We start from the raw sequence: 17,281 nt of genomic DNA on the forward strand, positions 1-17,281 counted from the left end.
ACGAAAAATTGGTATTCTTGATTTTCGTCTTATTTTGGCCTCTAGAATGTCCCGTTAAAATTGTTCACCCTGTACAAGCAACGGGGGAAAAAGAGAGAAATCGTCGCGAAATATTAAAATTCAATTATCTCGAGAACGAAGCACCGTACGAGCAATTTTTATTCCACCCTATGGACGTATCGTTGCTCGATCGTGCACGCTACAAGCGCATAAAATCGCCGGCCTACTGACTTTTCTTGTCCACGAGTCGGCAGGAAAGCGACGGCGATACGAATTTATTGTAGTTTCGCGTCGCGTTTGCTTCCGATTCATCGACCGCGCGATCGAAACGGAAGTCGAGCTGAAAGCAAGCGAGAAAAACGAGGAACTCGAGGCTGGCTACCCCGGTTCGACGCGGTTAAAATGGAAATATGACATCGTTTCTCGATCCCCATGACATGCACGTTTCGAGGGCACCGCGACACAACTTCGATAAAATACTATTCCAGGAATATTTCCACGAACGTAATTTCCAATTCCCGCGTATTTCGATCGTTCGGTCGTCCCGCAACCGCAGACTTTTTTTTTCCCCAGGAACTAATAATTATCTCTCGAAACTATCGATCAAACTTTGTCAGATCAATGGTCCGCGTGACCTCCTTCCGGCCCGCGCAACAGCAGCAATTCTTTCGAGGGTGAAATAATACCTTAACGATCCGACGTTTCCTTCCGTTTCCGCTCGCGATGCAAACGGCGACTGTTTAGAGAGATACAGGACTGACGATAAATCTTATCGTTCTTTCGAAGCACGCGGTGAATCGTTGTAGCTCGAAACTGTCGATTAACTTTATCGCGTCGGTGTTTGGGCGCGGAGCCAATTTAATTGGAAGCTGTTCGATCTTCCAGATCAGGAATTCTCGATGAGAATCGTGCAACTTCCAAAGGGACCGCGGAAAACGTTCAAATAAATGCAAGGTTGATTTCTCGAATTTTGGTTGTTAAAACGATACAAAGAATATGTTCCTCTGTTCTTCGGTTTGTAAAGCAGCGATCTAAGGTCTGTTAACTTTGGCGGAACATCTGTCCGTCCGTCGCAGCTATTCTATCCGGATTGGCCAGGTTCCAAAGCCTTCGAACCTTGCAACCGACGATGTCGCGAACTCTCGATCGTGTTTGTGTTGCAGGAACAGTAATGTATCGGGCGAGAGGTCACCGTTCGAGGGGTCGTGTTGTAGCGGACAGGGTGTCGCCGGGGACAGCGACGAGAGCGACGAGATGCAAGAAGAGATCCCGAAGTACAGAGTCGTTTTGCTCGGCGACTCAGGCGTGGGTAAAACTGCACTGGTTTCGCAGTTCATGACCAGCGAGTATATGAACACGTACGACGCCAGTCTAGGTAAATGTTTCAAAAATGATTAATGTCCCTACGGTCACTGTCGACGGTCTCGAGAGCGTTCTTCTGCTCCTAACCTTGTATCCCGAATAGTATTCTGCTGCAACGATCCTTTTTACCACTTCCTTGTTTTACAATTTTTCAGCGAAGATCAACATTTGCCGGGGTAAAAATTCAAAAATATGTTCCTACGTGTTTTGGGAGCAATTGGAATTTGTTTCATTACACTTTTACAATCGTGGCTGTTTTTCAGCGGTCTGGGAAATACGCGTCGTTTACATAACGAATAAATTTACTCCCTTTTCATCAACGTTACCCTTTCATCGCTTCATCTTTCTTTTGTTTCGATCTCGAATCGCGTTACGCGTACAATCGAGACTATTTAATATTCCGGAATTCTGCAGCTATTCAAATCGAACGTTTCCTAAATGGAACGAACCCTAAATAGATTCCCTTTCCAGCGGCCTGCGGCCGAAAAATGCGAGCGAATTTGTTTCATTTTGTCGGTTTTTAATACTTTTAAACTCGCGCGCAATAAAATCCTCTGGCCGTCGAACGGAAAAATGGAAAGGGCTTTTTCGGAGTAAATTCGTTGGTAGTAAGCATGTCGAATAGAGTTGTCCCGGGACTAATTGCTCGCGTATATCGGTAACTGAATTTCGTCCACGAGCCGTGGCGAGCGTAAAGACGGTTGAAATTAATAACAAAGCAAAGGATAGAGGGGTTGCGTCCTCGCGTTTCGTTTGACTCCGGTCTGTTTTGTTTTTTCCCCCTGTCTCTATTGAAGCTTTACGAGCACGTTAACGAGATTGTCTGAAAACGAGCACTCTTTTCTTCGCGCGTAGACAACGAAATTGTCCAGATGTTATTCGTTCGCATTTCCACGCTCGTGGTCGCGGTTGTCGTCGTAGAGAATAAATTTTCTACGCTCGCCAGCCGAAACGACCAAGTTCTTACCGATCGAAAGGGAATTTTAATCCTTCCCAGGGAAATTGAAATCATCCCCCGGCGTTTGAAAACGCGAAGGAAATCTCTCGTCGGCGTGTCTCGTTTAGAAGTAATTTCGCTGTTACGCGTGCAACGTTAATTATAAATGCACGCGTGAGATCACAGCAAAGGCTACGATTTAACGAGTGTTTCCATTACCTGGCCGCCTTTCAGAGCTATCCGCGGCGAACAGGCTACTTTTAATTAATTTCCTTCGTTCCCGGGTCTGTTCATCGGTCTCTCCCGACTTCCCGTTTCGGTTCCTACGACCTCACGGCGCCCACAGAATTTCATTCGAACACCAAATTCTATATTACATTGCATTTATTTTCTTTTTTTCTTAGAAACTCGTGGTGTCAAATTTCCCATTTCCCATTTAGACTCGCCCTATTCAAGTTCACCCCTTTATCGTGCAAAAAGCTGCGACTATGGTCGAGGCGCTGCAAGCTTATTTATTTGCAGAAAATATTAATTTTATTTAGAATTATATATCATCGAACGATCACTGACGCAACGACATGTTCCTCGGGGAAAGTCGTATTTATAATTTTGTAAGCAGACCACCTCCTCTCTGTTCTCGGTTGAAACAAACGCGATCCACGCGGTCAGCGTTAATGGAGGTTTCGTGTAGCCCCGTCAATGCAGATCGTTAACAGGTACTCCTCGGTGCTGCAGGTGTATCTGCTTGTCGGCACAGACGCGCTTATTACAGGACAATAATTATATACATTCTATGACGCGCAGAAGCGATTACGCTCACTTCCATTCCTCCGTATTCATCGCGCGCGTTTGTGTTTCGAGCAGTCGTCGCTTCAATAACGCTATTGCTCCCGAGCCCTTTACGATGACATTACGCACGCCGACGCGAACAGAGCCTTATTGTCCCTTACAATTTCAACATTGGTCTCCTCTTTCGTTAAGAAAGCGCTAAAGCTTGCGTAACACGCCGAACCCCTCAAATTGGTATTTATTCGCGACGTGTCCCGCGAAAACTCCGTTTCGAGGTTATTCGAGTTTGAAACTTTTCGTTGTTCGCGCGTCCGGGACGTCGATGCAGCCTGTTACGATGTTACGAAAACGTTTTTTTTTTTATATAGAACGAAATTCCCGATTCGGGGGAAACAAATTGACGATCGAGGAGGTTAACCACGCGCCACGTTGTGTTGCAGACGACGAATTCGGCGAGAAGACGGTCTCGATTCTGCTGGACGGAGAGGAGTCGGAAATGGTGTTCATCGATCATCCCCACGTGGAGATGAGCGTAAGTGGCGTTCTCGTTTCGAACACTGCGTACGCCTACGCGCTGCAACACGCGTATGAAACTCTGGAAACGCGCTCCCCCTGGCAATTAAACGTTTTCGCGAGAACCGACTGCGTTCCGAATGAATTTCAAAGCCTGCAGCAGCGGACAGGTTTCAAGCTCATAATTTACTAAGTGGCTGAAAAATCGCGACCATAGTTACTCGAAACACTGTACAAGTCTTGGCACGCTACAGGAATGTCCTGTTGCTCATGGCGATGAATGAACAGAGGTTTTGGAAACTAGGCGAATCTCGCTATTTTCAATGTCAGTAGCTACTCCAACATCCTACGTTCCGAATGATTTTATCGGTTCTAAAACAGTTACGTTCCAAGTTGCTAAACATTTTCAACGTAATTCCATTGCATTAATTTGTAATGCAGTTGGTTGCACGCCAACCCTATGAGTTTTGGCACAAAGCGGTAGAAATACGTTTCGATAGGAGAAACGGTATTCTAACAAAGTTTCCCAACGCTCGAGCAATAGGAAGTTTGAGCACGAAATTGTTGGTAGAACAGACTACTGGAAAAACTGTAAATTCTATTGTATTTTATTAGAAGTAATCAAACATTGTCCACTGCAATTAATTATATCGGAATGTAGACGGATAACGTCGGGAGTCCGACGTTTAATTTCTCCTTTGATATCCGTAATTGTTTTCTGTACAATTATCGTCGCTTCGGAAGGAAATAAGCTTGGAGTTCCTGGAAGAGCGGGTTTCCACGCTATTGGTCGCAAAGCTTCTCGGTTTTCGTTCCCGTCGAAACTATTCAACAACGTAGTAATTGCTTCGCGAAAGACTCCGGGCTCGAACCCATAGAAACTGGCCAGCCGGTTTTGCTCGAACAACTCGGTCGTTATTAGAGAACAAAATCTAATTAGAAGTTTTTCTTAGAAGATCAATCGCGGTTATTCGTTGGCGGCTCAAGGAGTCTGACCAGTTTCCAAACAAACGAGAAATCGATTTTTCACGTTCCTACGACGGAATTGAAAGACAAGGTGGCTTCTAGAAATGTTTAGGGGTGAAAATTTTAATTTCACTCGACTGGTTTGCTAAATAAACAGCGAAACGAGCGTAGAAACGTGGCAAGCGACGCGACAGCGGAAGTCGAGGATCGCTTACGTGCTTTGAAACTTCGCGACGGTTCTCTTCGCCGGAAGTTTCAAGGCACGGTCGGGTCTTGGAAGCGGACAGACACCTTAACAGTTGGCGAGTGGTAAAATAGAAAAGTCGAGGACGTGTCTGATACAGAGAGATAAACGACTTGATAAATTTCGCGCAGGTGGAGAACTCTTTGTCGACGTACGAGCCCCACGCCTGTATCGTCGTCTACTCCATCGTGTCCACGACGAGCTTCGAAGTGGCCGGGGAGATATTAAATTACTTGTGGAGGGAACACTACACCCAGGAACGATTCGTTATCGTCGTTGGCAATAAGTCCGATCTCGTGAGAAGTCGCACAATCTCGTCGAACAGTAAGTTCCTCTAGTCGGATTAATTACGCAGGGTGGACCAATCGCAATTAGCATCTTCAGCGTCGAGACGAGGGAGGACGTATCTCCATCGCCCTAAATATTACGTTGAATAATTCAGGGTTCTATCAAATTGAAAGCAGCCGGGTTTAAAACTTTTCTAAAATTTATTTCGAAATAAATTACAAATTATAGTATAACATCCGTATATATCGAAATTATTAATCGTTGTTGCTTTACCCTGCACGCAAGATGTTTCGGTAGATTTTAATCTATTAGGATTGGAGAGAAGGTATCCGTCAACTGGCTGAGCGGTCCAATCAATAGGATATTAGTTCGATGAATCGGTAATCCGGACCTGAATCCTGGTTCGAGCTGATTCGAATTTAAATGCTCGATTGCTCTCTCTCTCTCTCTCTCTCTCTCTCTCTCTCTCTCTCTCTCTCTCTCTCTCTCTCTCTCTGGTCGGGAATAAAAATTTCCAACGCGTCGAGGGCGCGAATTTCCAATTTTTTACTGATCCCCCCCGCGGTAGAAAATCGAAAATCCTGGGATGTCGGCGTCGAGCGTTGTTCAAAGGCGGATGAAACGTGAACGAATTTCGATGAGAACCTCGGGACGGAGTTAGAGATTCCGTGTTGTTTCGCAGAGGGAAAGCTACTGGCTACGTCGAGGGACTGCAAGTTCATCGAGACGTCCAGCGGTATACAGCACAACGTGGACGAGCTTTTGGTGGGCGTTCTGAAGCAGATACGGCTTCGCGAGACGCGCGACAAGAAGCTGAAACGGCGCGGCAGCAAGGGTAGGATCCTCTCGAAGCTGCACGGCAGCAAATCCGCCCTCAGTTTGAATCTCGCCAGGGAAATACTGAGCAAGATCTGCTTGAACGACAGCAAGAGCAAGAGCTGCGAGAATCTGCACGTGCTCTAAGCACGCGATGCTTCGAGTCTCTTCGAGCGGTTGTAAATATCGATAGATCGAACCGTGTAACCTGTAACTCTAGGAACGCGGACCCATTGAGCACCAAATTATTATTTAATTACGTAAAATGTGAAATTCGATGTACATAAATGTTTTACGAGCTTGTGTAAGACACTGGTAATCGATGGGTCGATGAAATTTGATCACGATGGAGCGAGTTTTTCCAACGCGAGATTGGCAACTGGTAGAAACGATTTTCCTTGTACAGAAAATGCTCCCCGATTGTTTTACCGTTGTAACGATTTCGAGTCTACGCGAATCGTCCTGCTCGAATAAGGAAAGTTTCGCCCTTCCAATCGTGGCCGCGTCCCTCGAATAATATTTGCTCTGCCTTCCCGTTTGCCCGTCAGTGGTAGGTAAACACTGTTCGGAGTCGTAGGAAACAGGTGGAAATGCGATTGACGGCGAACACACTTCGTCACGTGTGTGCTCCGAGATGTTCGTAACATATCGTACGCGTGGCTGTGAAATCAATTTATTAGGAACGCGTTTCAGGCGGCTTCGAACCCAGAGGCAGCGAAAGATATTGGGTAAGTGTTCAACTTGCAAGAAGAAATTCTGATCAATTTATATGTGCGTGAGTAAGTACTATACACGGCAACCCTTGGTAAAAATTTAATTGGGAGATTCTAGAGGCCAAGATACGATGAAAATCAAAGGTACTAATTTGTTGATGGAGGCTTCGTTAAAAAGTTATCAACGTTTAAAGTTACGCCCGTACTGAATTTTTGTTTAGAAACCGGGTAGGATTTCAGGGGTATGTATGTTCACCAAAAATGATTGCAACTGAGCCCCGCGACTAAAGATAATTTTTTTATCCCTTCCATTAAAATTTTTCCCAGGGGTGGTCGAACGCCCATTATAAGAATTTAAACGTGTTTCCACGAATCATAGGGGATCCAAAACGCATGATAATCCACCCTGAGGGCGATGACAACAAACTAAAATCGAATTTAAAAATAAATCTCAACAGTCGTACGAAGCAGAAAAAAAACTTACGATCCATGTCGTACATGACACTTTGCCAAAACACAGTGTCTCGAAATGTAAAGTTAAATTAAATTTATGGTTCTCAACCGCGCCAAGATACCTCCGATGAATAAAAAAAGAAAGGAATTTAAAAATAAAAGCGCGTCGCGCGCGGTGTCATGGCGTTGAAATCTCGTTTCCAAGCTAATTTTTAGCAGCGTTTCGTGGCTCTCGCCTCTCTGGTAGCTCTCCCCTTTATCCACGGGCAATTTTTCACGGCCATGCTTGTCGACCGGAAATCAGAGCGTAATTCCACCTGGGAATTGATTGCGGACCAATATGCGCCGCAGCGGAGTTCGACGCCAGGCGTCGAAATTAGAATCGAAGACGAACGACCGACGTACGAGAATCCCGGTAAATTTTGGCGACTCTTTACTCGGTTCGATTATTTATTAGGATCTAATGGGCAACACGTGTTCCTCGCCTCTTTCGTTGCAAGCGGAAAATGGCTGCACAGACTTCGAACGATGTTATTCGCGAACCTCGAGGACATATCGCTGCACAGGTTGTCTCGTTTAACGCTAGATTTACGGAACCCCGACAATTTCAAGGGTTTCGAATTCCATACTTAACGCTAGATTTACAGGCACTCGTTGCGTCCACGTTTACACCAAATGCAATTTTTTCTTTTAACGAGGACTAATCATACCATCGCATCGATTACCCCTTTGACGTACGATTTAATTCCAAATAATTTCTCGATCGTATACTGTTTAAATTTAAGTAGCCGCATGATCGTGAAACTTCACATGAAAAATTTGCGACGAGTCAGGAGTTAAATTAAATGTAAATTGCTCTGTAAACCTGGCGAACAAACTATCACAGCGTTCCGTCTTGCGTTTTGTAACACAACAAAGTGCACGTATCGCGTAATATCGCTGAAATTCGTATAAAAAACGTATCGAATCTTGGAGAAGAAATATTCCCATAATATGGGTGGTTAGTTTGAGCCCTAGTCGTAGCCATGGCCGCGCTAAACAGTCGCTTTCAAGAGTTTTCCAATAATTACCCCCAATTCCAGAGTGTTTTGGACGTCGATGAAAAGCGGTACGTTTGTTGGCTCGACCGATTTAATTAATTACATTGAATTGACTCGTCCAGGATTTCGTTGATGGCAATTTCTACCTCCCACTCCTCCCTCCTCGTTGGCTGATGCGTTTCGTGCGTACGAACGAACAAATATGTTTAACGTGCTCTTAATCCAATTTGATCTCGTCGATCGTTGGCTTTCGACAAAAAATAAAATAAAAAAGAATGAAAATATTTTCTACCAGGTTCCAATGCGCGATTTTTTCCATACGCTGTTGGAAGACGCTCGATCGATTTCCGTTTCGTTTCCTTCGGCCGTGAACTCGAAGAATCCCCTTTCCGGAAACGTGGATAAGGTTCTCGAGGAAACAGCATTCAATCGAGTAGGGACGGCCTAAAAACGTACAAGACGGGAGCAACGTCTCTCCCTGTCAATATATGAGAGCGTGTGTGTGGGAGTGCGCGCGTAGAATTAATTGTATCGTTTTCGACGAGGCCGGGACGATTACCCTGATAACGATGGGAAATACTGCAGCCACAGATAATTTGATAAGCGCTTAGCATATCCGAACCTTTTAGTAGAAACTGTCGATTTTTCGCGTCGACTGCCGCTTGGGATCGTTTCTTCGAAATGTTTCCAATATTTCGAACGTTACCGGCCACTGGGAATAGTATAAAATATAAAACACGTTCGTTGGACTTGTAAATATCTCTATTTTTCGTAATATAGTTCGAGGGAGCAGTCGACGCGTCAACCCGTTCGAAACTTTCACTCGAAAGCGATCGTTCCCGCTGTCTTCTGGAGGAGAATCACGGATTCCTCGAGGTGAAAACTATTGCTATCGGTATCTGATCGTACGCGTTAACAGTGCACTCGAGCTTAAATAGAATTCGAGCGACCAACGTGCCGGGCACGAGCTAAAAATCTAAAATAATTGTAATCCTTTGATCGAGAACGTGTGTTTTTACTTCGAAGAAGCCTACGGTGATCTTTCGTTATGCGTTCGTTGCTATTGTCTATTTAATAGCGAGATACATTAAAATTTTTGCACCAATAAATATTTACGAACTTTCTCACAGTTTTCTGTCCCGATACGGCGGATATCGATGATAGAACCCAAACGCTTCGGTTCGTATAACATTGGAATTTTTTAACGTCGTTCGCGATTCTCGATGAAGCTTGATATTAAAGCAGCAGCTACCCCCCCTCGCCCCGCGACGCTTATGCATTGTCGATCGTCCCGCTATAATCGCGGAGATGCATACTTCAGAGCCATATCATGGATACCCCGAAAGGTTGGTCTATTTTTATATGAGCAAGTTCGTCCGACACGTTTCATTGCGATCCGTCATCCGCACGATCGACGTTTTTCTACTTCGTAAGAACGATATCTCGAGCGCGAGGGAACCGTGCAGGGAACGAGCCCCAGCCCCACCTCCCTCCGAACGATAGTCTTTCAACCCTTCGACTATAAACTCCGAGTCCGGGGTGCGATAATAATTTTGGAACAGCTTGAACGAACAGGGGAATCGAATTATGGAGATCGAGGATCGTGTAGCGGCGAAAGGGTTGTGACTATCGTTCGACCCTCTATAATAAAATTTCTACCAGGCTTCTGGACATAATTGTACGATAGGAATACCGACTAACGTTAACAGTAGGATGTAAATTAAAACGCGAACTTTCCACCGTGCCCAGCCTGGTGCAAATTGTAAAATAGTTGGGGGCAGAATGTTTGCAGACCATCTACTGTAATTTTAACCCTCGGACGGCGAACTTGGACCCATTGTGATCTTAATTCGAATTTTATTATTATACCACTTTGGCACAAGGCTTTTACTTTATTATTACCGTACTTGGACGTTCTGTTGTCTTTGGTATTTATTAAAAACCGGAACTTAACTCCGAAACGACTTTGCCAGGGTCCGCTGGCCGAGGGTTAAACTTATAATTTATACGTATCCATATCTCAGAGATAAACTATTAAGTTCAAATATAAGAAAAGTATTGTATTTTAAGTAGCAATGAATAATATATTCGTTAAATAAGAATATTTCTATTCTAAATTTAAAAGATCTGGACTTTACGTAGTTTGCCTTCGATAACAGAATTATATCGAAAAGAATGTAGACCGTATAAGAGTTCGAAGTCATCGCGAGATTATAGAGAGTTAATGGGAAGAGTTAACGGTGACAGGAATCATTGTACTTTCATGTTCCGGAATTATTATCCTCGAAGAGTACCTGCACGTTCGCACGACAATCAACTTATTTTGCTAACTATCGTATTGTACTCGATATCTGTAGTAGAACTTAGACATTACGTGTTCCCGTCGAAATAAAAGCAATATGCGTGATAAAAGTTTTTTTATTTAATTGCGCCTACCCCGAAGACAAAAATTATGCTTCCAAAACTAAAATATAAAAAAATCTGGTAGGAAAACGTCCAAGTTTGTCGTGAAATAGTTCGTTGCCTTCGACGCTAGATGGTGCTCGATTTGCTACCTCGAAAACTCTGATGGGAAAAATAAATAAATTCCAATTTTCAGTAATTCTAAAGATTTTTATTTACAAATTCCATATTTATATTATTGTACATATACAAGATTACATCTTACAGTAATCATCACATACAAGATTATCCAAAGAGAGTGTACTTGTAGTGATCTGCTCCTATCGAATAAACAATTTTCTTTTGTAAATCTGAATATTTACACGAGGCGATCGTAAACTGAAAAATATCAATTAACCTTCAGTGATTTCATATAAATATCCAATTCATCCTCAGTCTCAACTTCATTTCTATCTTCGGATGGACATATATTTTCAGGTGATTCTGAATCAAAATATTTGTCCTCTTCGTCTTGAGATCGTATATCTATGTTATCATATGCTTCATTGTCATCCACTGTGCTAAAATAATTAAAATATGTTTGAAATGTATAAATTAATATACTACCGGTGAGGAGTAAAGTTTTACAAATACCTGTAATCAAAGTCTGTATCCCTTCCATCCAAAAAGTTTTGATACATATTGCTCACAAATTCCTGTTTGAGTATTTGTTGTTCTGTTTTTGAAATGTTACATGGACTTTTATCTATTTGCCTGTGGATATTCTGATGTTCTATCTTGTTCTGCAATGTAACTAGTGTACCCCATTGAAAAGTCCTGTCTTCGTTACAATTTAAACGCTGTGAAACAGAAATATCGCCTTGTTCTTCGTCCGATTCGGTTTCTTCCAATACATTTTGCTCTTCTTCCTCTTGTAGCATTCGTTTCTGTTTTAAACTATCTCTTTCTATACTTTCCATTAAAAGATTTACAAATGTAATATTCTTAGTATCTATATTGTCTCTCAATTTTTTTTGTTTTTCAGTCATGTATTGTCCAACTAAGTGTTCGTATAATAATGGATTTCGTTTCATCATTTCAGATTCACTGAAGTATTCTCCCTGTTCTACTAATGTTTTCAAAGCTTGGTATCTTCTATTCTTAACATCAGTCAGTCTTGTTGAATTGTTAAAATACCTTTGTAATCTATTAATATGATAAGCAATTTCATAGCCTTTGTCTTTACGTTCCTCGAAATACTTTAAGTGTTCTTCTTTCATGTAATGTCCGAACTTCGATAAAAACAAACAATAGCTCTTTTTTAATGTATTACGTGCAATTGTTACTTTCTCTTCAAAAGTTAAATCTGGATCTTCTTTCTGTTGACTCTTAAAAATTGCTTTACTCTTACCTACATGATTTAGTAGTTCTTCTTCCAAGTCTGTCTTTTCCTCTTCTGTATTTCGAAAATTCGGTGCTGAGTTATTATTATCTTTTTCCTCTAATATCATTTTTGGTGTGTAATCTTGCGTGTGTTCCTTCTCACTCATGTTTAACCAACCTAATTGGTTTTTAATTTATATATTCCGAAATCAACAACTTTAACCACATAGTTGAATCGAGACGATTGTTGATTTATTTATCAGTAGTTTCTATATACAGTAATTTATCATGTGTTTATCAATAACTTAATATGTAATATAAACATAAATATTTTTTGTTTATGTTTTTATATCAATGTTTTTCCTTATGATTTGTGACACATCACTTCACGTCGTATCAGTGATTCGAGACTGAGCACCGGGTGCACTACTCGCGCTATGCCAGATCACGCGTAACTGAGCTCGTAGAGTTTCGGAGACTCGACAAAGGCAAACTGACACATGCTCTCTTTCTCGATTCTCCGAAGCTGCCCGAAGTAATTTCGGACCGTCTCGTGGGAGTCGAGAGAGGAAGGCTCATTTGCCTTCGCGCACTTGACGGCATACGATTCCAAGTCTCGACTGGCCAAGTATTTATTGTTTGCCGACCTATGTAGACGAACATAAGCAAGATACTATAATGAACAAAATTTCGTGAAATTTTTCTTACGGAAATACACGTTTTAAGACCCCCCGATCATATTTGAATTATTGAACAAAAATAAATTCATTCTTATTATTCCTATATATGAGCGGACATATGTATATCATTTCAGATATCACTTCTGATCCATCTGGCAACGTATAACCATTACTGCTGGCTACTGCCAGACTCTCCCAGCCTCTCCCAGCCTCTGTTGGACTCTCCTGACCTACGCTTATATTTCTGACGACGTATAACAATTACGACTGTCTTTGCTTGTCACTCCTTGCCACTGCTGGCCTCCGCTGGCCTCTGCTGACAACTGCTGACCACCACCGATGCTTCCGACAACGTGTAACGATTACTACATGTTACTGCTTGCCCCTTCTGGCTTCTGCTGGCCTCCGCTGACCACTGCTGACCACCCCTGATACTTCCGACAACGTATAATGATTCCTGCTTGCCCCAGCCGGTCTCCGCTTGCCTCTGCATGCCTCTGCATGCCTCTGCAGGCCTCTACTATCCCCTGCTGACCACTGCTGACCACCCCTGATACTTCCGACAACGTATAATGATTCCTGCTTGCCCCAGCCGGTCTCCGCTTGCCTCTGCATGCCTCTGCATATCTCTGCAGGCCTCTACTATCCCCTGCTGACCACTGCTGACCACCCCTGATACTTCCGACAACGTATAATGATTCCTGCTTGCCCCAGCCGGTCTCCGCTTGCCTCTCCATGCCTCTGCATGCCTCTGCATGCCTCTGCAGGCCTCTACTATCCCCTGCTAACCACTGCTGACCACCCCTGATACTTCCGACAACGTATAATGATTCCTGCTTGCCCCAGCCGGTCTCCGCTTGCTTCTGCATGCCTCTGCATGCCTCTGCAGGCCTCTGCATGCCTCTGCAGGCCTCTACTATCCCCTGCTGTCCCCTGCTGACCACTGCTGACCACCCCTGATACTTTCGACAACGTATAATGATTCCTGCTTGCCCCAGCCGGTCTCCGCTTGCCTCTGCATGCATCTACATGCCTCTGCAGGCCTCTACTATGCCCTGCTGTCCTCTGCTGACCACTGCTGACCACCCCTGACCCCCTAACAACTTCTGTTAATATATATATGTATTAAAACATTGTATAATGTAAATCTATGGCAATAAATGATATAATTACAAGGAATTCTAAGTGTTCTCATCATTTTTTACCTTTCTTTTCCTCTCCAAATCATTACTTTAGTTATAAGACCCCCTGAAACTTGGTTTCCCTGAACCCCTTTCAAAGTCCCGAACCAGCTGGAAAGTCCTGAAACAATTGGAAAGTCCTGAAACAGTTGTAAAGTCCTGAAACAGCTGAAAAGTCCTGAAACAGCTGGAAAGTCCTGAAACTCAAAACTTTGCCAAAAATTCAGGGTTTCCCAGAAATTTCAGGACTTTGCAGCTGTTTCAGGACTTTCCAATTGTTTCAGGGCTTTCCAGCTGTTTCAGAACTTTCGAATTGTTTCAGGCCTTTCAAAATTCCAAAGCGTTTCAGGACTTTTCGGCTGTTTCAGGACTTTCAAAATTCCAAAGCGTTTCAGGACTTTTCGGCTGTTTCAGGACATTCAAAATTCCAAAGCGTTTCAGGACTTTTCGGCTGTTTCAGGACTTTCAAAATTCCAAAGCGTTTCAGGACTTCTCGGCTGTTTCAGGACTTTCCAATTGTTCCAGGACTTTCAAAATTCCAAAGCGTTTCAGGACTTTTCGGCTGTTTCAGGACTTTCCAGCTGTTTCAGGACTTCCCAATTGTTTCAGGACTTTTTCGGAAATCGGCGAAATTTTCGAGCAAAAACTTTTCCACGAAAAAAATGAATTTCTCGATTTTGCCAACAAGTACGAGAGCTGGACACTTTGAGAATCCAATTTTAACCTGAAAAACGGTCTCTTAAAACTAAGGGAATGATTTGGAGAGGAAAAGAAAGGTAAAAATGATGAGAACACATAGAATTCTGTTAAATTATATCATTTATTGCATAGATTTACATTATACAAGGTTTGAATACTTATACATCATGTCAGAAGTTGATAACAAAGGTCAGCACCGGTCAGCAGTGGTCAGCAGTGGTCAGCAGTGGTCAGCAGGGGTCAGCAGGGGTCAGCATGGGTCCGGAGGGGACAGTAGAGGCCTGCAGGGGGCAGTAGAGGCCTGCAGGGGGCAGTAGAGGCCTGCAGGCGCAAGCAGAGACCAGCAGGGGCAAGCAGTAACAAGTAGTGATAGTTATACGTTGTCGGAAGCATCAGTGATGGTCAGCAGTGGTCAGCAGGGGACAACAGGGGATAGTAGAGGCCTGCAGAGGCATGCAGAGGCAAGCGGAGACCGGCTGGGGCAAGCAGGAATCATTATACGTTGTCGGAAGTATCAGGGGTGGTCAGCAGTGGTCACCAGGGGACAACAGGGGATAGTAGAGGCCTGCAGAGGCATGCAGAGGCATGCAGAGGCAAGCGGAGACCGGCTGGGGCAAGCAGGAATCATTATACGTTGTCGGAAGTATCAGGGGTGGTCAGTAGTGGTCAACAGGGGACAGCAGGGGATAGTAGAGGCCTGCAGAGGCATGCAGAGGCATGCAGAGGCATGGAGAGGCAAGCGGAGACCGGCTGGGGCAAGCAGGAATCATTATACGTTGTCGGAAGTATCGGGGGTGGTCAGCAGTGGTCACCAGGGGACAACAGGGGATAGTAGAGGCCTGCAGAGGCATGCAGAGGCAAGCGGAGACCGGCTGGGGCAAGCAGGAATCATTATACGTTGTCGGAAGTATCGGGGGTGGTCAGCAGTGGTCAACAGGGGACAGCAGGGGATGTAGAGGCCTGCAGAGGCATGCAGAGGCAAGCGGAGACCGGCTGGGGCAAGCAGGAATCATTATACGTTGTCGGAAGTATCGGGGGTGGTCAGCAGTGGTCAACAGGGGACAGCAGGGGATAGTAGAGGCCTGCAGAGGCATGCAGAGGCAAGCGGAGACCGGCTGGGGCAAGCAGGAATCATTATACGTTGTCGGAAGTATCGGGGGTGGTCAGCAGTGGTCACCAGGGGACAGCAGGGGATAGTAGAGGCCTGCAGAGGCATGCAGAGCAAGCGGGACCGGCTGGGGCAGCAGGATCATTAACGTTGTCGGAAGTATCGGGGGTGGTCAGCAGTGGTCACCAGGGGCAGCAGGGGATAGTAGAGGCCTGCAGAGGCATGCAGAGGCAAGCGGAGACCGGCTGGGGCAAGCAGGAATCATTATACGTTGTCGGAAGTATCGGGGGTGGTCAGCAGTGGTCACCAGGGGACAACAGGGGATAGTAGAGGCCTGCAGAGGCATGCAGAGGCATGCAGAGGCAAGCGGAGACCGGCTGGGGCAAGCAGGAATCATTATACATTGTCGGAAGTATCAGGGGTGGTCAGCAGTGGTCAACAGGGGACAGCAGGGGATAGTAGAGGCCTGCAGAGGCATGCAGAGGCATGCAGAGGCAAGCGGAGACCGGCTGGGGCAAGCAGGAATCATTATACGTTGTCGGAAGTATCAGGGGTGGTCAGTAGTGGTCAACAGGGGACAGCAGGGGATAGTAGAGGCCTGCAGAGGCATGCAGAGGCATGCAGAGGCAAGCGGAGACCGGCTGGGGCAAGCAGGAATCATTATACGTTGTCGGAAGTATCGGGGGTGGTCAGCAGTGGTCACCAGGGGACAACAGGGGATAGTAGAGGCCTGCAGAGGCATGCAGAGGCAAGCGGAGACCGGCTGGGGCAAGCAGGAATCATTATACGTTGTCGGAAGTATCAGGGGTGGTCAGCAGTGGTCAACAGGGGACAGCAGGGGATAGTAGAGGCCTGCAGAGGCATGCAGAGGCAAGCGGAGACCGGCTGGGGCAAGCAGGAATCATTATACGTTGTCGGAAGTATCGGGGGTGGTCAGCAGTGGTCACCAGGGGACAGCAGGGGATAGTAGAGGCCTGCAGAGGCATGCAGAGGCAAGCGGAGACCGGCTGGGGCAAGCAGGAATCATTATACGTTGTCGGAAGTATCGGGGGTGGTCAGCAGTGGTCACCAGGGGACAGCAGGGGATAGTAGAGGCCTGCAGAGGCATGCAGAGGCAAGCGGAGACCGGCTGGGGCAAGCAGGAATCATTATACGTTGTCGGAAGTATCGGGGGTGGTCAGCAGTGGTCACCAGGGGACAACAGGGGATAGTAGAGGCCTGCAGAGGCATGCAGAGGCAAGCGGAGACCGGCTGGGGCAAGCAGGAATCATTATACATTGTCGGAAGTATCAGGGGTGGTCAGCAGTGGTCAACAGGGGACAGCAGGGGATAGTAGAGGCCTGCAGAGGCATGCAGAGGCATGCAGAGGCATGCAGAGGCATGCAGAGGCAAGCGGAGACCGGCTGGGGCAAGCAGGAATCATTATACGTTGTCGGAAGTATCAGGGGTGGTCAGTAGTGGTCAACAGGGGACAGCAGGGGATAGTAGAGGCCTGCAGAGGCATGCAGAGGCATGCAGAGGCAAGCGGAGACCGGCTGGGGCAAGCAGGAATCATTATACGTTGTCGGAAGTATCGGGGGTGGTCAGCAGTGGTCACCAGGGGACAACAGGGGATAGTAGAGGCCTGCAGAGGCATGCAGAGGCAAGCGGAGACCGGCTGGGGCAAGCAGGAATCATTATACATTGTCGGAAGTATCAGGGGTGGTCAGCAGTGGTCAACAGGGGAC

At 45.5% G+C, this 17,281-nt stretch overlaps 2 protein-coding genes across 4 annotated transcripts in view; one reads left to right on the forward strand and one right to left on the reverse strand.

Moving 5' to 3' along the window:
- The window catches only part of LOC122397948, a 30,102-nt gene extending 24,040 nt beyond the window's left edge, over positions 1-6,062 (forward strand). The window contains exons 4-7 of the mRNA XM_043397470.1: positions 1,164-1,375; positions 3,529-3,620; positions 4,943-5,135; positions 5,782-6,062. Coding sequence (XP_043253405.1) covers positions 1,164-1,375; positions 3,529-3,620; positions 4,943-5,135; positions 5,782-6,062 — 778 coding nt within the window. The remainder of the gene's footprint in view (positions 1-1,163; positions 1,376-3,528; positions 3,621-4,942; positions 5,136-5,781) is intronic.
- Positions 6,063-10,748: 4,686 nt separating this feature from the next.
- Positions 10,749-12,350, reverse strand: LOC122396259 (coiled-coil domain-containing protein 97). Of its 3 annotated transcripts, XM_043394494.1 has the most exons (4): positions 11,919-12,350; positions 11,158-11,795; positions 10,922-11,084; positions 10,749-10,844 (listed from the first exon to the last, which is right to left on the reverse strand). In XM_043394494.1, exons 1-4 carry the CDS (start codon positions 12,051-12,053, stop codon positions 10,779-10,781), a joined length of 1,002 nt encoding a protein of 333 aa, XP_043250429.1. In that variant the 5' UTR covers positions 12,054-12,350; the 3' UTR covers positions 10,749-10,778. The 3 variants fall into 3 exon arrangements, with proteins under 3 accessions (XP_043250429.1, XP_043250420.1, XP_043250437.1); XM_043394485.1 differs by having other exon boundaries at positions 11,158-12,350; XM_043394502.1 differs by lacking the exon at positions 10,749-10,844 and having other exon boundaries at positions 10,941-11,079; positions 11,158-12,350.
- Between the last annotated feature and the right edge of the window lie 4,931 nt (positions 12,351-17,281).

This window comes from Colletes gigas, unplaced genomic scaffold (assembly GCF_013123115.1).
Source record: "Colletes gigas isolate AHSC1104 unplaced genomic scaffold, ASM1312311v1 Colletes_gigas_Sc00001, whole genome shotgun sequence".
NCBI classification, from domain to species: Eukaryota; Metazoa; Arthropoda; class Insecta; order Hymenoptera; family Colletidae; genus Colletes; species Colletes gigas.